This window comes from Nelumbo lutea, chromosome 3, assembly GCF_056320005.1.
Source record: "Nelumbo lutea isolate HS-2025 chromosome 3, American lotus-T2T, whole genome shotgun sequence".
NCBI classification, from domain to species: Eukaryota; Viridiplantae; Streptophyta; class Magnoliopsida; order Proteales; family Nelumbonaceae; genus Nelumbo; species Nelumbo lutea.
This window is the reverse complement of record NC_142686.1, coordinates 38,996,692-39,019,563: the sequence shown is the minus strand read 5'-3', so window position 1 is coordinate 39,019,563 and position 22,872 is coordinate 38,996,692. Positions and strand designations below refer to the sequence as shown.

The following is a 22,872-nucleotide window of genomic DNA, read 5'->3' as shown; positions in this document are numbered from 1 at the left end:
TTTATGGAAGAGATGTACATCGAATCAACCCCTCTTCAAATTGGGATCTGCTCCTCATATAGGATCACACCAATCTTATAGCTATATCCCACTGTGTATTGGAGATATTTCCCATTAATAATAAGGGGATTTTACCATTCAGTCCACCCCTAGGTGGAGCTACTAGTAGACGTGGTGGACTGAATCTTGCCCATGGATTCATGCTAAATTCACAGGCATGATGTGATTTATAAGGGGGTGAGAGGTGGATTACTAGTAGATTAGGACGGGGCTGCAAATTAGATTTCTGAGGGGGATTATAGTCCAAAAATCCCTAATGATAACATACAAAAATGGGAGATGTTCCCGATGTACAGCTGAAACATGCTGTGAGGTAGTTGCGAGGAGTAGATCTACACTCCCCCTCATCTATTCTTGGTTCAAGTATACCTCAAAATCCAAACCCCATTTTGATAAATGGGTACCATTAGGTTTAGAAGACTTCGAATTTCCTGCCCCCGTCTATCCATAATACACTACTCCTTGTATTGAGGACATATCTCATACGAGGATGAGATATTCTCCATGTATGAATGATGTTTTGTGGATAAACATGAGCGGAGTTCTTGACGATAGGAGATCCGGACTCGATTTAGAATACAACAACTATCCACAATTTCATACAAAATTTTCAACCTTACAAATTCATGGTGCTTTTCTTTTCATGTAAAACTGTTATTTCATAAAACTGTTACTACAGATTTCACATCGCCTCATATGCAAATCTCAGCGTGCATTGACAACATCACCCGTGCCTATCATTGAGAGAGATTCAACTGTGCTTTGGGCCTTTCGGGCGTTTGTGGGGGCGCAGATGTGAATTCGTTTCGAAACACTGGCTCAAGTTAAACTAATCCGGGCTCGCTCAGTCAGACGCGAGAGAGAGAAAGAAAGGAAAATGGAGGTGGATGACGAGGAGCGGCAGAAGCAATCAGCAGGGGAGAGGGAGGTGGAGGAGGAGAGAGAGAACGAGAGGAAGAAGTCTGTAGTTATAAAGATCCCCTCATATCAAGAAGTCTTTGAGACGTCTCAAGCAAAACCCCCACCTTCTCTCTTCCGTCCCTCTTCCTCCTTTGCTGAAGCCTTCTCCTTCATTAAAAACTCCGAATTCTACTCCACTCCTCCTCCTCCTCCTCCCACTTCTTCATCGCAGTCCGTGCCATCGCAGGTTAACTCGGCTTCGAGGTTTGTATTTGATTCTCTCCTCTCTATCTGCCTGCATTCCTTTACAATAGAAATTTTAAAAAATTAGGTTTTTAGGCTTGTATGGAACTGATATTTCTACTATTAAAGGCCGTCAGAGGCTTCTTGTTCTTCATCTTCTGCTTCTGCTTCTGTTTCTTCTTCGGCGCCGTCTCTTTCCGTTCAGAATCGTAATGCAATCCTTGTAAGCCATAGACAGGTTAGTCCATCTCTTTCGGTTTGTCTGTTGGTAAAGACATTAATCTAGTATTCAAAGTATTTATTTCGTATATTAATGAAATTAATTTGCTTTGTGATTGTTCCGCACTATTAGCGGTATGTGGTACATTCTTGAATTGTCTCCATTCGTTTGCACCTTTTTTCTCCTACTGTTTTAGTGAATTACCAATTTCATACTTGCATTGTCCTTGCATGTCAAAATATGTATCAGTATCTACCAAGGATGGTTGCCCGGATAAGGTAAGGTGCATTGCTTGATAAATGTTGAAAGTATACTTATCAGACTGAATGGTATCCGTATAGTTTATAATCACTATCATCATCAAAGCCTTATCCCAACTATATGGGGTCGGGTAAATGAATCCTGTTTTACCATTCCGTTCTGTTTAGTACTGGAAAAAAAATTTGGTACCCAGTTTTTGGCTGTAGAAGTTACTTACAGTGTCTTTGTTTGCTTAATCATTTCTTTACTTCCTTTAGGCCATTTCAAGTAGGGCCTATTATTCTTTTTTTATAGACAAAGAAAAACTATATATCAAACCAAATTAAAATGGAAAGATACAAGGTGTTCCAACCATCTTGGTGGCCTATTCCACCAAACAGTTCGAGAAGAAATATTTTTGGCCCATTGAGCCAAATAATAAGCAGTCCTCTTAGAAGTTCTAGGGACATGTTAAAAGATAAACTTTTCAAAAGAAGATAAAAAACACACCTAAATGGACCACGGGACTCTCATTTCCAATCCTTTACAAGCCAAAATAGCATTCAGAAAATCAGAACATAAGAAGATATTTCTATACTTTTGATCACAAGCGAAAGATAAGCTTTAAATATCACCCATTGTTCAGCCTAAATACTGTCATCCAATAGGTTTAAGGATCCACCTACAGCAACAATAAAACTATTATTAGGAGAACATAAAAACCACAAGAACCTTTTTTAGATTCTTTACTAACCCCCATCACAGAAGATTAAGAAATACTTACTATACTCAGAATCTCTAAGATTAGGAGCCTTACCAAGCTGATCACCAGACATACTAACAGAAGGCTGAGAAGTTTCCAACCCAACACCATTATGTATGAAGTATGATTCGATCAATACTTCTCAAAATCCAATAACAAGATTTTTTTATTATGATTAAAGACAATCTCGTTTCTAGCACACCAAATATAATAAAAAAACTATCACTTTCAGCTTTGTCATCTAAAACCTCAACAAAATATAACAAAAACTCCAAAATAGACGCAAATTGGCTTTTCTGGAGAGTAATACACAGCCCTAGCAAGTAGCAACTGAACAATAACAAAACAAATGGAAAACAGGGGCTATTAGTTGATGAAATGGTAAAATTAGGGATGACAAGCATGGGAATGTTGGTTTGAGCCTGAGGTTGGCCGCCTTTTTATTATTGGTAATAATGAGAGTGGCTGCTTTGTGCAAAAGAAATGCCAAAGACTAGGTCCATATCCAGTCTATCCCTCCCAAGATCCCAAATGGTTGGGGATATCACAAGGTAATGGTCCTCAAGACCATGTCAAATATGCCTAAGTTCTCAAGTTGCACTTCAAAGATTTCAATATACTTGAATTTCTTTTTAGGTTTTAGTATTTTTGGAATTTGATATATTCTAACTTCTTATTTCTTGGGAGCCCCTTGCAACCACCAAATTTGTTCATGATATTAGCTTTAGTTTTCTTTCATTGCCATCTCAACAATCTGACCTTCCTGCGACTTGCCTGACTTCTCCAGAAAGGAAATCCTTTGCTCAAACATATTCGGAATGTTAGATGGATGTTTGCAGATGTTGTTTGTGACTACTTGCTGGGGCAGAATTCATGTGCTCTATATTTAAGGTTTGGATTCCCATGCCATTTATTGACTTTTACTTCCTGTTTGGATGTAAAAGTGAATCTTTGGATGCTGTACATTTGTATGCTAGTTCCTTTTACCAAGAACTATAGAATAAATTTCCTTCCATAACTTAAGCTGGCAGAGAGACCAACACATGTTGTTTGGCTTAGCCAAATAGCCACATTAAGAGAACTACTCATGTAGGCATCCCCCCCCCCCCCCCCCAATAAATAAATAAAAATAAAAAATTACTCTATACTTGCTATTGTTGATGAGAAGTTGTTGCTTTTATTTTCACCCTTTCCTCCTTTTGCCAAATTACTTGGAAATAATATTTCAACAGTGAAAGGTGAAACTTGAAATCTCAGTGAATTTGACTAGATTTCACAAAGGAAATATGGTACAAAATTTGATTATGCTTGCATGAATCTCATTCTTTAACCAACTTGATTATTTTTGTTTCTTAACCATCTTGATTTCCCAATATTGGCTGGCATACATAGCTTCCGTTGAACTTTGAATTGACAATTTATTCTAAACTGGAGGGACCCATGATTATTTTGTTTGAATTGTCTGCTAATACTAACTTTTATATATTTGCTTGGATTAAATTGATTGTTGATGCAGTCTTCGATATCATCTGCTTCATCCAGACTACCTATATTATCGAATAAGGGAATTAAATAAGAACTTCAAGCTCTGTGTTGTTTTGTGCCATGTTGATATTGTAAGCCATCCTGCTCTTTTATTTACTTGAGCAGTACTTCTCTGTCTATTTTCCTTTCTTTTTTTTGTGATACTGGTTGAGATTTTATATAGAATGCTTACTAGAAAGAAATTCTTATTCAATAATTGTTCTTTTTCCTGATTTCTATTTTTTCATGTTATTTTTAGTTAAGGACATGAATAGTTTGAAATTTTTCGTGTATTGCAGGAGGATGTAGTTAAGCCTTTACTTGAAGTGACAAGGACAGCTTTACTTCATGATTGTACCCTTCTTTGTGGATGGAGGTGCTGCACCATTATTTTTCTTTCTTGTTGTGATATTTTTTTTCAAGGCATTAGTACCAAATGACAGTATTTTCTGTTCATTACTACCTGGATATTTGATAAAATTTTGTTCATTACAATCTTGTGAAGAATATGTTAAGATATGATGTCCAATAAGCAAGGTACCAACCAGCAGGTTAGTAAGGTCTCCTGTGGTCGTAGTGGAGACTTGGGATCGAATTCCGCCTGCACCTGGGTTGGGGGGGTTATAGGTTGAGGGATGGGCTACCCCTGCTGTGTAGCCCTTCAAAAGAAAAAAAAAAAAGATATGATGTCCATTATCCTGATAAAACATCTTCAAATTGTTTCGCTTGACAATCTTTCATTTATTCTCTAGCTTGGAGGAATGTGGCCGATATTTGGAGACAATAAAAGTTTACGAAAACAAGCCAGCAGATATCATTCAAGGGCAGATGGATACAGACTACATGTCAAGGGTATATATCATTGTACAATCTTTGTTGTAGTGGTTAGATATTTTCAGCTGACACTTCTTAATGCCAATTTTCAGGGCATAGAATATTGTGCTTTCCCTTCAGATATAAAATATTTAGCACAAAGTATTCTTTCCAGCTTGCTTCAACTGAAGTTTTTGTTTTCTTTTTTTAATAGCTGACTCATGCTCTTACAACAGTTCGGCATATTAACAAAACTGATGTAGTCACCCTTGGGTCAGCTTTTGGAGTAAGTTTAATGTCTTCAGTAAGATATTCATAGTTGGTGCCCCTATCTTTATTTGCTACCATTTATTACCATGAATCTGAGATGCTTTTTTCCACTTTGGATGATGATTGCAGATGTAGTTAAAATCTCATGATTTATGATATGGTTTATGATTCAAATAGGGAATCCTAAAGGCTCCATTTCAAATATTATGATTGATCCTTTTATGGATAAATTTCATGACTACTGCTTAAACCTTACAATTCCATTCACGAATCACAAATCTTATGATCCATCCAGTTATATAATTCCAATTAATTTGAATGAAACCTAGTGTTATACTTTGTCATTTCTTTGTCTTTGTATTTTTTATTGGATTTTTTTAAGTTTTTACTAGAATATGACTTCTTTTTTTGGCAAAGAGACTTATCCTATTTAAAGAAACTTGTTATCTTATTTCCATCATATTTAGGTCAAATCCCTTTGTTCGTTTCAATCTTTTGTGATAACATGGTTTTGTTTTTACTCTCTCCCAATTTACTATTTTGATGATTTGATCTTTTTGGCAAAGGGGTAAGAAGGGTCCTAAATAATGGTCATAAGAGTTTCATTTTTGTCCTCAGTTTTTTAAGTTCACATGGATGTGCTCTGCAGTCTCTTTCTCGAATTATGGATGCATCCATGGAAGAACTAGCTCGATGTCCTGGCATAGGTGAGCGCAAGGTAATGTTGCAACGTAATCATTCCTTCAAGCTAATTAACATTCGACTTTCATTTGAGTGTGGAATACTCTTTTTGTTGTATGTTAGTAATAAATTCTATAAGCGGAACTCTGGATTCTGTGAAATATTCATTCCTAGGGCAAGGGCCTAGGAATGCAAGAAAAATGAAAGTTCTGGCTATCTGATTTCTTGCACTTTCATATGATCTAAAAAGAAATATCTTCTTCTTGTGTCGTCATTCCATCTTTTACTTCATACATGTCTTAAAAGAGTATGCTCTGCCAGCTAGAGAAATCATTAAATTATATGATTATTGTAACTCGTCATATTGTCGCTATCTTGCTACAATTATGAGAAAACCATGTATTTATTTTCAAGGTTGGGAGATATTGATGGTGAGTGCTAACAGTTATGTCTAGGTATTATCAATCATGGCTGTCCTGTCTATGCTTTTAAAACTATAATTCCTTAATTCTTTTAATACACTAAATGAATGGCATGTGGATGTGCAAGATAAGAGAGAGGAAGAAAGATGGATGAACAGACTGTAAAGAGAGGAAAATATAGTGAGAGACAGAGGATGGGGAGAGAGGAAAATAAATGGATTAGATTTTTCTCTGTGTGGTCTGGATGTGAAGCAAGGCAAGAATAGGCATTATATGGTAAAGATGTTCTTATGAAAAACTTTGTTGCTCTGTTATCATGGACTTTGAGTCTATTGGGAGAGAGTTTTGTGCTACTTAACTATTCTTATTATCATTGATAGCCTTGTCATGACACCTTTCTCAATGTCAATGATGCCCTTGGGTTTTGCTGAATTCTAATTGAAAATTTCCTTTTCTTTGCCATGTTGGGAAGGCATGTTTGTCTGAAATTTACCATGTAGAAAAAAGTGACGTGGATGTAAACATGGAATTGCTTTGGCTTGTCACGTCAGCAGTTACCTGTATAAATAGGATTTCACGCCAATGAAACTGAGGCATTGCCTTGCCATTCTTTAGGTGGTGTTATTGCCTGAAAGTTGCTATATAGAAAAGGTGAGGTGGATGTAAACATGGAATTGTTTTGTCTGTCACGTCAGCAATCGCCTGTATAAATAGGATTTCGAAACAATGAGACTGAGTGGCCTATGCCATTCTTAGGTGGTGTTATTGCCTGAAATTTGCTATATAGAAAAGGCGATGTGGATGCAAGCATGGAATTGTTTTGGTCTGTCACGTCAGCAATCACCTGTATAAATAGGATCTCAAACCAATGAAACTGAGGGATAGGTTTTGTAATTGCCTGAGTGACAATGCAGGCAATGCATCTTGGAGGATGGCTTAAGTGACAACAAACAAGACACAGACGACCAAGGAGATAATACATGTTATGCTTTATGTATTATCTTTTTCTTTTAAACACGTTGGGCTTCTGTGCAATGTAATGTTAATGTTAGTGCATCAAGTTCATTATGGTGAATTATTCTCTTAAACTTGTTAGGAAACTTTTAAAAGAAGACCAAGTTAACACAGAGAAAAAAAAAAGGAAAGAAAACATTTAGATATAGAAGCACATGGCATATTGAATAAAAAACGGCTAGTAGAGACAAACCACTTTATAAGGGAATGTTATGAGATTGCTGAGCTAAACAGTCTCACCATTTCATATAATCATGATTATTGGGAGGTCAACACGGCAGCTGACTGGTTGGCAAATCGTGGTCATGTAGAGGATTTCCAATTCTATCAAAGATCCGAACCTCGTGTGTTTTTTATGCCTGGGGTTTGTTGATTTTCTTGTTGCATAGGCACCGTTGAGGTCTTATATTTGATCTTTAATCTCCTTGCCATTCTGGTATCTTCCATAGATGGACAATGATCTGGTTCAGACCTTATTTTCCTACTATTGGTACAATTTGTCAGGTAAGACGTTTGTATGAAGCGTTTCATGAACCTTTCAAGCGTGTACTGTCCAGCCAACCTGTAGATGTCCCAGAAGCTCTTGCACAGGAGGATGCTGCACCTTGTCCAGTGGAGAATGAGATGCAAGATAAGGAGGCAGTGGGTGTGACGAAACGCAAGAAAAGGGAACCCAGTCTGACAGTTAAAACGGCCCTTACTGCTGCTTTTGCCAAGTACTCGTATAAAGTACGTGGAAGGAAAGATAAATCGCAGACTGAAAACGGTGAAGAGACAAATGCATCATTAGAAGCAAAAGCTGAAAAAACATCCAATGAAAGAACCTGAGAAATAGTTCCAGACACGATCTTGAGTACAGGTACGGTTAGAGCTGATACCATGCAATTTTGCAATATTGCATTAAAAACGTTTTCGAAAATTTGTAGCGATGTTGCTTCCAAAAACGAAAAAATGGCGTCATTCCGGTTACCGCCATATCAACGTCAGCAACCTGAACAATATGTCAATATGTAATTACGGGAGATGTTCATTTGCCACCGATTAATGACCATGTCCATTTGCCACCCATTCTGATTGCTTGCTAGTGGGTTGAAACCCGCCCATCATGACCCACTTATCTAGTACGTGACATTGTTTTAATTCTCTCTCTCTCTCTCTATATATATATATGTTGCGCTAATTCAAATGCCACAACCTGATCGGTATACTTAAAATGAGAAATTGCCATTTGCCAAGTGGCAGAATTGAATCGGGTCAACTCGTTTAAAAAAATATTACATTGTAAAGAGCTTTGTCGCTTGTCACGTGGCATAATCAGGTCAGGTTAACCTGTTTTATCCAAAATTAACCAAACAAAACTGTTGAAAAAATCATGGTTTTTAAAACCCAACTGGTCAGGGGTCCGGTTATCGGGTCGAAATGGTCCAACCGTTTGAATCAAATGTTTGGCCTGTTCTGACAAATAAAAAACGGTTAAAACTATTTGAATGGTTTGAACAGTTAATTGCCCAGTTCAGCGGTTCGCTGACCAAAATCAACAGTTTTGGGGGGAAATCTGGTTTTGGGGGAAAATGAAACTGGTTAGGTGACCGGTTCCCAGTTTTTCTGGTCCAACCATCCAGTTTGGTCTGGTTTTGAAAACCATGAAAAACTGCTAAAAAAACAAAAAAAATAAAAATAAAAAGCAAATATCGCAGAAAACATACAAAAATTAAGATAAAATCATAAAACAGAAATACATGAAAACAACACTCATGTTATTGATCAAAATGCAGAAAAACCTGATCTTTTAATCCCTTAATATATGAAAACAGCACTCATATTATTGAAAAACACAAGGAAAATGCAGAAAATATGAGAAAATGATAAAAATAAAAAAAATAGTACATTCCGGCACCAAGTAAATAAAGAAAAAGGAAAAATTGCAGTCTAAACAAAGAAATTTAAAGAGCATTTACGTTTGGTTATTACTTTTGTTATAATCTAAATTGCAAAATAATAGGAGGAAACAATTTATCAAAAAATAATAATAATAATAATAGGAGGAAACAAACACAAATGATCAACTTTCCTTATACTCCATTCAAGGATTTTCACTTTCCACTTTCAAAGAATGGTATGATGCATTAGGCTATGTTTGGTTTGAAGGAAAAGGTAGGGAAAGCGGAAACCTATACAAGATTTGCATAGGTTTCCCTACCTTTTCCTTCAAACCGAACATAGCTTTAGTTTCTTGTCTTTTTAGGTTTTCCCTCCTTCACAAAATAAATAAATAAATAAAGTTTGGTGTGAATGTTCTGAATTTGTTTACTCATAAAAGAAATTTTGAATTTGTTTTACATTTTACAAAATACAAGTTTTTCAAATCAAGGTTCAAAATATCGATACGCCCGATACGCCGGTATGGGCCTGCAGCTTTTCATGCCTTTTTTTCTTTCACAACTGGTTCAGGGGGGCCAGTTTAGGGCTCCTCCACCCCCTTAACCAGTTAGACTTTCAATACACTTACTGTAGGGGTGTATCAGAGGGGTCCCAGAATGATATGTATTGACTGATACGGGCTGATACATATCGATACTTTGAACCTTGTTTCAAATGAACTGTTACATCTACATTTGACGATTGAAGTTGTAAACCCTAATAGCTTTTAGGGTACCATTGAAGCTCAGACAGACTCGTTACAATTTCGACCAGCAGAGCACTTGAACCAAATAAAATCTCTACCTGTATTAACCACAAAGAGGAGCTTATGAGGTGTGTATCTAATCAAGAAATCAACAGATTACTGTTTGAAGTTCATGCACCTGCAATTAGACCTGTTTACGGGCCAGGCTTTGGGCCTAATTTTATATTGTTTCAGGCTTAGTATTTGAGCCGAGCACATTAGAATTTTGACAAAATCCAAACCCAAATTGGCCTAGGAACACGTCTACCTACCATCACTGAATACCCTAATGAATATGCTTCCAGGACGAGGAAGAACTATAAAATGCTCTTGCATCTCTTTTAAGTAGTAGAATAAGCGTAATTACCTATTTTTCTTTTTTCTTTTTTTAAATTATGGCAAATCTTTCAAAGTTTTTCATCTCTGATAAGCCCATAAGGTTCCATTTGGAAGTACAAATATAAATATGTAGTATAAAACCTTGTATTTTATATTAATTTATATATATATTCATACCATACATATTTGTATATATACTCCTTCCTTCCAAACTGAGCGTCTGAACTTCGTTTGATTACAACACCATGACAGTGCAAATGATTTGAGTGTAAATACAAACAAAATTAAACAAAAATTTGCATTTGTTACATTAACCAAACATATAGACTAAGGTTCAAAATTTCATCACTTACTGAAATATATAAGGCATATATCGACCCCACCCCGATGTGATAAATATTAGCTATTTTCACGGGATACGCCTTGCTAGAAACTGAAGAAAAAAAGTGTGGGTCAAACGCCCAGATACGTAATCGATACTTTGAACCATACAAAAATGAGAAGCTGCTAAGAACGCCAAAAATGAAATCTTTCCAATACCAGTGCTCGACAACTCCTTATATTTTAAGAGCTCACAATGAAACAGACAACTCCCCCTACTCCCATGCCGTTTTTGCGATGAAGACCATTTAATAAATATTAGCTTTTATCTTCTTTAAGGCTAAATAACCCTAGTCTTTATGTTTCCTTCTTTCATCTTCGCTCAAGTGCTGGCGATCATCCAATGGGCTCTCAATCCCCCAGTCTTGTATCTCGATTCTTGCTTTTTCTTGTGTAGATGGTGGCTTCCTGTGCTCTTTCTTCTCCTAGACAATGATTTCAAGAATCCCAAATAAAAAACTGAAGGAAAGCTAATCACCGTTTATCAAACATGGAAGAAACCAAATATCTCCAATGAGGATAAACTACCTTGCTAAGAATTTCTTCGTGATCCTCGTGTTGAGTGCTTTTGGTTCTTGGAGAAAGATACTTTCGAGATTCAGTGAATAATTGGAAGCCCTTTATGTCCCCATTTCTGATGCTTGCTTCCAGCTGCCATGGATAAGTTCCAGAAAATTCACGTGTATGTTTACGTACAAACACATATACCTCTTTTTGTTGTTGGTAGAGCTCGGGGACTCTTGACCGGGAATAAAACAGCTTACCTGAACATGAATGATGCAGAAGATAATGCTAGCAATAGGCAGCCAGCTCTCCTCGGGTGACAACGACAAATTTGTCCTATTAAATCACAAACGAAGATATGAGCATAAATAGATGTCTCAACAGAAGTATATACCGATGCCTATGCATGTATTATATTGTATTACAAATATAATACAAAATACTTTATATAGTTGTATATTATATGAGCATGTATTATATGGCACATACAATAATACAAAATACTTTATAAATTTTTATATTATATAAATAAAATTTTATATGTATTACTCCCATGATCGCTCCTATATGTATTACTCACGTGTCACATAGTTGTATATTGTCATCCATGATGTATGAATATCCTTTTAAAAGAATTTTAGTGGCAAGACTTCCGAGTTCAGAAGATTGTACCCAGATGCGTTATCTGTTCTTTGCTATGATCTTATTTTCAACGAAGTGAACTCTCATCCAACTGATATGGTTGATCATGTTTCCAGGCTAGCTATGGAGATGATCTCTGTCACCTGTCAACCAAGGATGGAGCCAAGTCCAATCCAAATTGATCTGGGTCAGGTTCCACGGGCTACCCACGCAAGTTGTCCCTTCTCTTTTCAGAAGCTTAAGCCGTGCTTAAAAGCATGAAGACAGCTTCGTCTTTGGGGCTCAAAAGCATTGCAATTGAGTCGGATTGTGTCGAACTGGTGAACATTCTGAAAGGAAAATCTCTTCCTGCGGAAGAAATCTGGTTCCTTTATCAAGATATCAAAAGTGTATCCAAGCTTTTTGATTAAGTGTTATTTTCTCACATTCCGCAGGCTTAACTCCTATGCACACTTCCTTGCCAGTGAGAGATGTACCCCTGGTTCATGGTTTTCCTTGCCAAAATGAGCATGCTCTGTTTGTAGTAATTGGTGTTTGTATCCGAACTCAATAGGCCATGGGCCTGTGCTTTCAATGAATTAATTCGTGTTTACCAAAAAAAAAGTAGGTCTTTTGTCAAATTACAGCTTAAAAGTATAGCTGTCAATTATAATTAGGTCTTATGAGGTCAGACCTGATAATCTCGATTGCAGACCCTATAGAGTCTGGTTCAGAAATGGTTCTGCACAGTTAGTTGGGTCTGGGTCTATCTATTGACAGCAATACCATTAATCCTCATCGGATGAGTTTCAATATTATTTGCATTGAAAAAAGACTTCGAAGTTGTTTGGTTACTTGAGAGACAGTTTGGATCAAAATCAATTGAATATTCATCTAATGAGAGTTGAAAGGAATTCTTTGTTATGCTTGTCAAGGGTAATCTCTTGAGTTTCCAAATGAAAAGGGAGAGAAAACCACAAGAATCAGCATTAGCAATTTTCTTTTTGATAGATGAATCGGCATAAGCAAATTTTTCCTAGGTCCACCTCTTGGGCCATCAACAAATGGGAGACTATGAAATTTAAGCAGAGAGAGAAACCCTGAGTTCAATAAAAAGAACAATCCCATTGACAGCAACGGACCAAGTAAATCTTGGGCCCTTGATAAAATCAGGAATATGAAACTTAAGTGGAGAGAGAAACTCTAAGTTTAAGAAAAATAACCAATTCTGTTGTCAGCAAGAGATCGGGTAAAATCGGAAGTCTAGGAATAAAGAGGAGCTTTTAAAAGAAGTTAGAAGGGAAGTAGTAACAAATGAATTCAGAGGAGATTATTTTTTTATTTTTATTTTTTCAGGAAAAACCTGCCCCTATTTTCTTAAACTTTAACAGTTTCCTAAAGGTCATTTTTATCCATGAGTACCAGAATGATAGATTACCTATTGCATGCTGCGTGTGTGACTGTGTATATAGGTGTATATGCATTGTATCCGTAATGTAAAAAACTATAGTTATATTAAGGGATAATTACTTATATACCCTGAGGTTTGAGTAAACTACTTAATACTTATACATACCCTGTAGATTCAAAACCTACTTATATATACCTTATTGACCTTTCAAACATTAAGTCTAAGTGTCTAAAAGATAAAACTAAGGACCAAAGTATATAAGTAATTTTGAAACTACAGGGTATATATACGTAGTTTCATTAAACATCAGGGTATATAAGTAATTATCCCTTATATTAATATGACCTCTGTTAAACTAGAAAACAGACTTGGCAGTTGGCAGGACAGCATGTTAGTTTGGAAGAGCATTTCAGTTTGCTTGAGAGACTCTGAAAAGGGCTGGGGAAGATCAAAGCTCTAATGAAAATGCTAAGCTTCTTGTGAGCAATTGGAGTCCAAGCAATGTCAGTAGAAGGAAATCCCTAACCATCTGGAATGTGAAGAACAAACTGAATCAACACAGCATTTAGTGTCTTCATGTCTATTTGCAAGAGCAGTCTGGTTTTGGCTCATTAGTTGCCGTGACATCCACCACCATGACATCTGGATAATTTCGACCTCTTGGTTTGATAAAAATAAAAGTGGCTTTCCACAAACAGACAAACTTGAATACGTCTCTGTCAACCATGATTTTCTTTGATAGAAATTTATAAAGGATGGAACCACTTAGTGTTGAATGCATAAAGTTGTCCCCAATAAATCACCAGAAGGGCTAACAGATTTTAGTAGGTCATTCACTTCGGTTGATGACTGATGAGGCAAGCTTTCTCCAGCATCCTCCATCGGCCCTAAGGACGGATCGATGGATCTACCTCTCACAGCATTTTTAGGCTTAACCTTGAAACGGCAAAATGCCCTAATATAGATTCAACAATGAAGTCTTCTAGAGTGATTACACGGGTAGGAGTCAAGGAATTAAACAGGCAACTTCTATGAGAAAGAAATGCATGCAATGTGGAACTATCCAATTCTATACAGCCACAAACGATCAGACTTGAAGTTAATGCACTAAAGATGGGATAAACAGCTCACTATCACGGCAGGATTTATTGTGAGAGTAACACTAAGAAAAATTAGTGTTAAGAGAAGCAATGAACAACTTGAAACATGTGAACTGTAAAAGAAGAAAAACTCGAACCTCAGGTAGGGGGCCAGATAAACGAGGGAATACACGACGTAGCGCCGACTGCCAGTATCCGTCCACGCGAAAACCCAACTCTGCCGAAGGGAAGAGTTTCAAAAGAGAATCAAAGAGATGCAAATTGAAGAATGCATTTTAGGGTTAAAAACTTCGAAAGGAAAAGGAACTGAATCACAGACCAGCCAATTGAAATAAGGAATGAAGCTTATGATCCCCATGACTGCAAACCTCGCATCAGTGGAATCGATAGCAGAGCTGCTATCGTCGTCCGGACCATTAGCGATTGGGAAAGCCAGTGAGTTGAGGATGCAAGCTCCGATAGCAATGGCGAAAGGTGCGTCCTGAGAAAACTCCGCTCTGCATTTCAAACTTCTGAACCTCCCCTGCATCGACAACAACAAAACTAGGGTTTTGAGAATTTAAAACAGAGAAACAGAAAGAGAAAGAGAGAGAGAGAGAGAGAGGGAGAGGGAGAGAGAAGAGGTCTTAACCTTACCTGGTTCGTCCTTTTCTTAAAATCTGGAGGCCTAACATTCGATAACGGATATGGGAAGCGACGAAGTCGAAGAAGCGGGGGCTTGCTCGAAAGCAAGGCCAAGGCAGTAGAGGGTGAGGTAAGACTGATACCCAGACCGACGCAAATCATGGTTCTAAGAGAGGAGCTAGGTTGGAGACATCTCAACTCTCAAGCTCAAGTCTCAACTTCAACGCGTTGAGAGAGAGAGAGAGAGAGAGAGAGAGAGAGAGAGGCTAATGTTCATTTCGTTCTTACAGATCGACTGTATAGGACACAACCTTTTACTCCGTACTGTTTATAATTGCATCTTAACCGCACATTTGGAACATTATGCAACAGATCACAGAGGACAGATGATCCAGTGGTACATGATGCGGTTGTAAATAGTACAAAGAAAATCTTGAAACGTGTTAGTATTACTGAATGCTCAATAAAATAAACAATTTGATTTCCATTGTTGCCACCCACGAAGAAGACATTGGCACAAACCAGTCTGAATGAGACTCTCACCTCACGTCTCAAGACTCTCAATGATAATGACGGGTTGCAGGTTACAACAAGAAGTGCATACTTTGATCTGCAAAAGGTTTTAGCAAATGATATCACATCAGCGCCCTATATGCACATTTGCGCCATCTAAGACGCCGATGTGAATTCTTAAGATCAGTTTGGAACGAGTACAAATGCAAATATGTCCAGCGTGAATACATACAAAATATAAAATTTTGCACTCTATATATTTGAATTTGTATTATTTTCAATTAGCAAAGGATAATCAGCTTTGAGTCAGGATCGCCTGTCAACAAAATAAATTCCAACACCCTACCCACAACGATCCCATTTTTATGGTGGGCCTCAAAATGTGCGTTGGAACTTGTTTTGTTTGCAGGTGATTCCAATTCGGATAAAAGATTCGGACTGGGATTGTATTATGGAGGCAAGTGGTTTAAGCAATCAAGTATCGCTGCTTGCAAAATTGTATAACTCGCTATTTAATCAATCGCAACTAGTGGAAGTGGTGTAAATCGAGCCCGGCACGGCCCAGTCCGCAGCCCGGTTCAGTATGGCCCGCAGTATGGTTTTATATATATTATTTATATAATATTATATAAATTATAATTATATAATAATATATAGTATATAATATATTAATAAAATAAATATTTTTTTAATTTTATTATATTAATTTATTTAATTATTGTATATATAAATAATTGCATATATAAAATTAAAATTTTAAGTTTTTTATCATTTTTTAAATAAATAGCTTTGGCCCGATGCATGACCCACGGTACGGGCCTGGGCTCTGGGCCATGCCGGACTGACCCCCAAAATTTTCATTGGGAAGGGCGACACAACTCGTAACAACCCACGGGCCAATACGTGCCAGCTCGCACTTTGCACAAGCCGTGCCGTGCTAGCTCGACACAACCCACTTTACACCTGCACCGTGCTGTGCTGGGCCGACACAACCCACTTTACACCTCTAATCACAAGTGAGCACACTACTTGGTGTGATTCTCATGTGTATGAAACACTAGCATATTCATTTGTAATTGAATATGTAGCCCATTATAAGTGAGTATTGAGTAGGAGTGATCATTTCAGCCCGACCCAGAAATTCTAGGCTTGTGCTTAGGTTTTGTGTTTAGGCCCGACTTGGGCCTAGGCCCACAAATTTTAGGGCCGGGCTTGGCCTTAATACTTTAAGCCCGACTTCCATATATTTAAACTTACACATTTTGTGTATAATGTATACATATGTATACATATTATTTTATATTATATTATATATTTTATATAAAAATATTATAACATAACATGTATAATTTATATTATATAATGTATAAAATAAGTTTATACACATGTTATGTCATTTAATATAAAATATTATGGATATATAATATGTTATATAAGGAAGACATTGGCCCAAAATTAGGCCGGGCTTATGTTTTAGGCCTAGAACCCGGGTCGGGCTGGGGTCAAGCATAAGCTATAGCCCTTATTATAAGTGCAAAGCCCAGAGCAGCGTGGCCCATGATCACCCCTAGCATTTGGAGTTGGTTTACATAAGAATGAAAGAGTTCCATATGTAGAAAGGATAATATGAACACCTTTTGGCCCAATGTACATTCTTATTTCGTTAGACAAGGTTGCATAACATTAGGGATGCAAATGGATCGGTTTGGATTGGAACCAAATTATATCCAACTCCAATTTGATACTATAAATCATAAATCTGATTTGATCGGATCTCACAAACATTGAACCAAATTTGACTCGATTAAGGATGCTAGATATCCGATCTGATTTAATTTTTAAAAATTCAATAAGTTATTAAAAGGAAAATAAAATATAATAGTTTATATAAAAATACAAGTATTGTTTTCAACTATTTTCATCATATATATGTTTTTTTTTCTAGAAATGAATAATATAAAAATGTACAAAAATTCAATGTAAACATATTTATAAATAAATAAATAAATAACATATATAAATATATATTATAAAATGTGAATTTGATTTAACTATTAATTGGTTCCTTATCTGATCAGAAAATCCAAAAAAAAAAATCTGAATATAACAAAACAGGATTGGATTTTACAGATCAAATCATGATCCGATCCATTTGTGCTGTGATAATTCTTAGTCGGGCCCGGATCTATATCGACCCAAAAATTATGAACCAGGACTGAGTCCAATACTTTCAATTCGGCACAGCCCAGCCTGAAAAATATATCTGCATACAATTAGTTTTAGGCAATTTTGAAAGATGTGGGTAGGGTAAGAGGTTTGACCTATCCAGTTTTTTATTTAGCAAATAATAATCCCAAAAGCCTGGCTTGGACCGGTCAAAGATTACCCCTTATTGAAGACCCTGCAATTCACTACAGTTGCATTTTCGAAGGTTTGCACAGTGGTGTTACTTTCACCCTGATCCAATTTCCTGAACCATCAATCCTACTGGACCAACCCCAACTCAATCTTTAATCCGCATTCCACCCTAACCCAACCCAATTAAGAGATCGGTTAGGTCCAAACTCAGAAACCATAATTACACACAAGACACAAGGAATGAAACTTTGGTAGACTCAACCTTAATATGAACCAATTTAACCCACAATTTTACACAGATTAAGGGTGTTCAAATTCAGTTGATAAATCAAAAATCGAACTGGACTAAATCGAATAAATTAATTCGGTCCAGTTAATTCAGCTATGGATTCGGTTTTGTTTTTATTTTCTAAAAAAAAATCGGTTTTTGGTTTTGGTTTAATTTGATTGAAATTTTTAATCAAATCGAAATAAAAACCGAATTAATATTGTTATTAGTCTTTCAAGCTTTTCAAAGCTTAGAAGACCTGATTGCTTCATTTGAAGGTTTAGGTCTTTTTGAGCATATGTATCTTTTCGTTTGAGGAAGGGCATTCGAAAAACCCTCGTTTCCTCTGTGTTTTGGCTAAATGAATCTGGACCAGGTATTGAGTCCTTCTTCTTCGTTCTTCCTTTTTCTTCCTTCAGTTTTCTCTTTCTTCTTCGATCCAAATCTCCACTCCTACCTTGATTCCATTCAGATCTGATCTCTCACTTTCTCTGTCCGAAGTCAAGAAATCTGATTCAAAACCAGGTATGATCTCCATCATTTGATAGTGATATGATATCCAAATTTGCTTGTGGAACAATTTTTAGTTTGCTTCTTATTTTTAGTTGAATTTTATCAAAATGATCTTCCGATTACCACGTTAGTTAATAGCTATTGTTAGATACCCTTTAGGGTTGTCGAGTAGTACAATATTTAGAATGACAGAATGAATCTTCATCTTGAAATTCCATTTTAAACTTATTTCCACCGTCCAAAACCATGCTTCTCTTTAAAATTTTGGTGAAACTTGTTTCCACCGTATCAGACTAGCTCACAGAACTTGTTTCCACTTTTTCCAAATGAATCACCATGCAGCTCGGACCAATCCAAATTGATATCTGGAACCTTTTAATTTATTTGCATTATAATGTTGGACCCGGTGTATGTCATTTTGAACGTTGCATTAAATGTTTTTCTATTCTACTTGAGTATGTAAAATTTTCTTGGATTTAAACTACTTCTGGACTGGTATCCATAATAAGAGTTTGCATAGCCTATTTTGAAATGGAATCCATGAAGTTGGAGCAAAGAATAACCACTTTTACCTATTATCTCATGGGATTCAAATATTATGTTCATCTTTGATATATAGGATTTAATTGTTAAAATTTTGGTGGTTTGAAACTCCAAGAGTTTTTGGTTTCCTTTAAAGGCTTAAATTTGTTTCTATTTATCTATCTACCTACTTACCTATTAGTTTTGGCTAATAGTTAATTCCATGTCTTAATTATTGAGTCCATAATGAAACTAATAATCTGCCTAAGAGATTGTAAATATATCTAGGCTTAATACTCATCACCCTTTAAATCGGTGAACCTATGGATGTGATAAACTAGAGGCTTCCTATGCAGACAAACAACCTTTTAAATGAAAGTGATAAATCCTTTATATGCTTTTCTCTTATAATTTATAATTGGTGCTTTGTGCATTTTGAAAACTTAAAAACTTGCAGCCTTAACTATGGATTGTGATAAACCATGCAAGTTTATACAAAAGGAGAAGAAAGGAAAGGAATGCTCTTGAAGTGTGTGTGTGTGTGTTCAAATCTGAAAATTTTCATGTAATTTCCTCATGAATTTGGTACTACGAATTACTTTTTTCAGACCTAAAATATCCTGTTTTGCTCTATAACATGGTTTGGGTCTTGCTTTATTCGCATTTAAGAAATATTACTATTAATTATCTTTCATATCTAAAATTTCTCATGTGATTCCATCAAGAATTTGCTACTATGAATTAAAATTTCCAGACCTGAAATCTACCATTTTGCTTTGTTATGGCCTGAACCTTCTTTTTGTGCATATGATATACTACTATTTATGATTCTCCTATGATATATGTAACATCTTCTTCTACAAAATCTATTGCTTTGTAAAACTATGGTAGTACAAATGATTTGGGTGAAAAATCTGAATTATTTTTGTTTAATTCAAATTTTAGCTTATTTTGTTTTATTGCAGTACAAATGAAGTAAAGTAAGACCCAAAGCAATTTGCCATCAGTCATCACCCTTCCATTCTGCAATCATTAGCTGCAATGTGAAGAAACCAAACCAAAACATTCATCATTCTTGGTGGCTATGAAATGATTATGGGGCCTCTTGGGCAGTGTTGATTCAATCTACTGATCATGTTCTAGATTCAACATTGATCATCTGTACTTGGCTGCCAAACTTATGGTTTTAATTGAATAACCATTTTATTCAATTTGCGTGTTTTTCTCCACCTCAGAAAATTTTATGAGTATGTACAGTTAGGAACAAGAACAAGTGGGGGGTATCTATCACAATTCAATGGGGGTCTGGAACAATACATTCAAAAAACCAATAAAATTTCTGAAGGGGAACAAACCATAAATTTCCTCTTTTTTGTAATAACATGTATTGAATTGCTTGTATTGAACTAATTGTTAAAATAAGTATTCATATTAAACTAATTTCATGTATTGAAATAATTACTTATTATGTGATGAATTATATCAGGCTTACATTGATTTTTTGTATAGGTGAATGTGTGAGTGGGCCCCATAGGTGATGATCACATATGTCAATGCATAGATGGGGACTACATTGATATCTTGTATAGGAAAATGTATGAGTGAGGCCCACTTTAATATTTTGCATAGGTAAATATGTAAGTGGGATCCATAAGTACTATTTGTATGTTTGAATGTTGGCCCACACATGACATTTCGCATGCATGTAAGAGGGACTCACAAGTATGTTTACCAAACTGTCTTTCGATCTTTTTAGCTTTTGAGATGTTTGGAAAAAATCTACAACCAAACGGTTTATGGTCTTTAAAGATCTATTTGCGAAAGTTCATAGGTCTTTTGAGGTCTTGAGTTTTTGAAAGATCTTTTGAAAAAGCATTGCCAAATGGCTCTTAGTTAAGTATATTAAACATTAATGCTTTATTTAATACTTTATGCTAATTAGTTATTATATTTCCCAAATCGATACTCATTATTAATTGTTTGTTAGTCATTAATTGTTCATTAAACATTAATTATTTTTGAAAATGGCCAATTCACCAATTTGCCAATTCCCCATTGGCATAGGGCTTTGGGCCTATTTTATCTTATAATTAGTAATGGATAATTAATTAAAACCGTTGGGCTTTGGAATCATTTTAAATTTTAATTAATAATAGTTAATTAATTAAAACCATTGCGTGTTGGGCCATTTTAACTTTTCATTAATAGTACTTATTAAATGCTTGTCATTTATGTGGAATCAAGGTCCAACTGAACCGAAAATTGAACCAAAGTCAGTTAGGGTCGTTTCGGTTCTAAAATATGATTTGGTTAGAGAAAATGGTAAAACCAAATAACCAGTTAGGTTTTTGATTTGAGAACTGAATTGACCGATTATACACCCTTACTCATTAGCAGTGGCAATTGGGCGGTTTGGGGTGAGTTTCAACCCAACCCATCTAACGTGCTAATCCATTAATGACCCAATTATATAAAAATTAAATGGGTTAGGTTCAACCCAAATCCACCTTGGTCCAATCCAGCCTGCCCAACTCATTAATCTTATATTTATATGTACTTAAAACTAAAAACTAACTCTCTTTTGACAAATAAATTGGTCATAGCTTGGTGGTAATAGTAATTGTTATATACACAATTGGTAAATGTTTAAATCATATTACATGCATATTGTTTTTATAAAGAGAATAGAAGGTAATTAATCACTTGAAGCCATTTGATTATACCAAACCACTTAGGTTCAAACCGGTCAAACCGATTTAAACTATCTAACCGGATTTATTTTTGAGCTAATCACATCAAGAGTGGTTGAGGTTGAACCATTTGGATTTGGATCAATTCGGTCAGACTAGACCAAAATGGTTTAGGCAAATGACAAATTGACTTGAACTGATCCATATCAGGGTTGTGCACGGATTTGGGGACGATTCAACCAATCCGAACTGGTCAAAGTGAGTGGGCCACGTAATTCAGGTTGAGACGGGTCGGGTTGTCCTAAACTGATCTGAATTTGGGTTGGTTCAGATTGTTTCATTCTGACCAATCCAAACGGATCAACCCAAGGTGAGCGGGTTTGTTAATATTTGAACCAGGCTAATCTGATCAGGATTCGGGTTGTGTTGATTTCAGCCCATTTCCAACCCACCAAGTAAATGGGCGGGTTGGGTGAGAAATTGCCACACCTAGTCCTTGTATTGGAAGGATCAAAACCCGACTTTTTATATTTTTCAAGCTGGGCCCCAACTAGCCCTTAGCCCATAACCCCTTCTGTACAAATATACAGATAAATTCGTACATGCACATATGGAAAAGTTTGGAGAGAGTACAAATATGTAGTGTGTTAAATGTTGTATTTTTGTATTATTAAGGTACAAATAAGCTTCCCACAAGAAGTACAAATATGTGTGCTGTGAAACGTTGTGGGGCGCATTCTTGTGGAGGGCTGATTTGATCTCATATTTAGACTGCACATTTTTGTATTTGTACTTCTTCCAAACTGAGCCAAAATTTCCTACTTAAAAGTTTAAACAATTGATACAAAGTAGATTCACGTAACATTGCAATTTTTTTAGTACATTGGGACTTACAGACCCGCCTAAGCCTGAATGACTCGTATGAACCTGGCCGAGGCCTGGGTCCAGACCGAGCATGTCAAATTTCAGTTCAGGCTGGGCCAAGGCTGGACAGATAGTGCTCAACCTCGGCCTAAGACTCGGGTCCTGAGCCCAATGCTTAGGATTGGGCCAGGACAGATAGAACTCATCCTCCCCAAATTGCACATCCATGACACGCACGCTAGATATATTTTAAACTCATGTTCTATAGGTAGATGATCACCTCGCCAAATACGTCAACCCCAATGCCTGAGCAATCCAACCCCTCTGGCTTGGCCCCTAAGAACCGAAA

At 36.3% G+C, this 22,872-nt stretch overlaps 2 protein-coding genes and 2 long non-coding RNA genes across 7 annotated transcripts; 2 read left to right on the top strand and 2 right to left on the bottom strand.

Moving 5' to 3' along the window:
- Positions 1-257: 257 nt before the first annotated feature.
- On the top strand, positions 258-8,218 carry ERCC1 (nucleotide repair protein). Of its 3 annotated transcripts, none has more exons than XM_088980453.1 (9): positions 258-1,224; positions 1,333-1,441; positions 3,214-3,317; positions 3,943-4,042; positions 4,250-4,326; positions 4,703-4,802; positions 4,978-5,049; positions 5,683-5,751; positions 7,655-8,218. In XM_088980453.1, exons 1-9 carry the CDS (start codon positions 938-940, stop codon positions 7,976-7,978), a joined length of 1,242 nt encoding a protein of 413 aa, XP_088836579.1. In that variant the 5' UTR covers positions 258-937; the 3' UTR covers positions 7,979-8,218. The 3 variants fall into 3 exon arrangements, with proteins under 3 accessions (XP_088836579.1, XP_088836581.1, XP_088836580.1); XM_088980455.1 differs by lacking the exon at positions 7,655-8,218 and adding an exon at positions 6,752-7,219; XM_088980454.1 differs by lacking the exon at positions 7,655-8,218 and adding an exon at positions 6,609-7,219.
- LOC148864359 (uncharacterized) lies at positions 7,202-8,170 on the bottom strand. The gene is made up of 2 exons (XR_016110572.1): positions 8,029-8,170; positions 7,202-7,907 (listed from the first exon to the last, which is right to left on the bottom strand). It is a non-coding gene; the product is annotated as an uncharacterized LOC148864359 (long non-coding RNA).
- Positions 8,219-10,438: 2,220 nt separating the features above from the next.
- LOC148864357 (zinc finger matrin-type protein) lies at positions 10,439-15,462 on the bottom strand. The gene is made up of 6 exons (XM_088980452.1): positions 14,808-15,462; positions 14,491-14,694; positions 14,309-14,388; positions 11,300-11,375; positions 11,064-11,186; positions 10,439-10,960 (listed from the first exon to the last, which is right to left on the bottom strand). Exons 1-6 carry the CDS (start codon positions 14,955-14,957, stop codon positions 10,826-10,828), a joined length of 768 nt encoding a protein of 255 aa, XP_088836578.1. The 5' UTR covers positions 14,958-15,462; the 3' UTR covers positions 10,439-10,825.
- Positions 15,463-18,319: 2,857 nt separating this feature from the next.
- On the top strand, positions 18,320-20,705 carry LOC148864356 (uncharacterized). Of its 2 annotated transcripts, none has more exons than XR_016109118.1 (2): positions 18,320-18,459; positions 19,935-20,409. It is a non-coding gene; the product is annotated as an uncharacterized LOC148864356 (long non-coding RNA). The 2 variants fall into 2 exon arrangements; XR_016109117.1 differs by lacking the exon at positions 19,935-20,409 and adding an exon at positions 20,479-20,705 and having other exon boundaries at positions 18,321-18,459.
- The last annotated feature ends 2,167 nt before the right edge of the window (positions 20,706-22,872 follow it).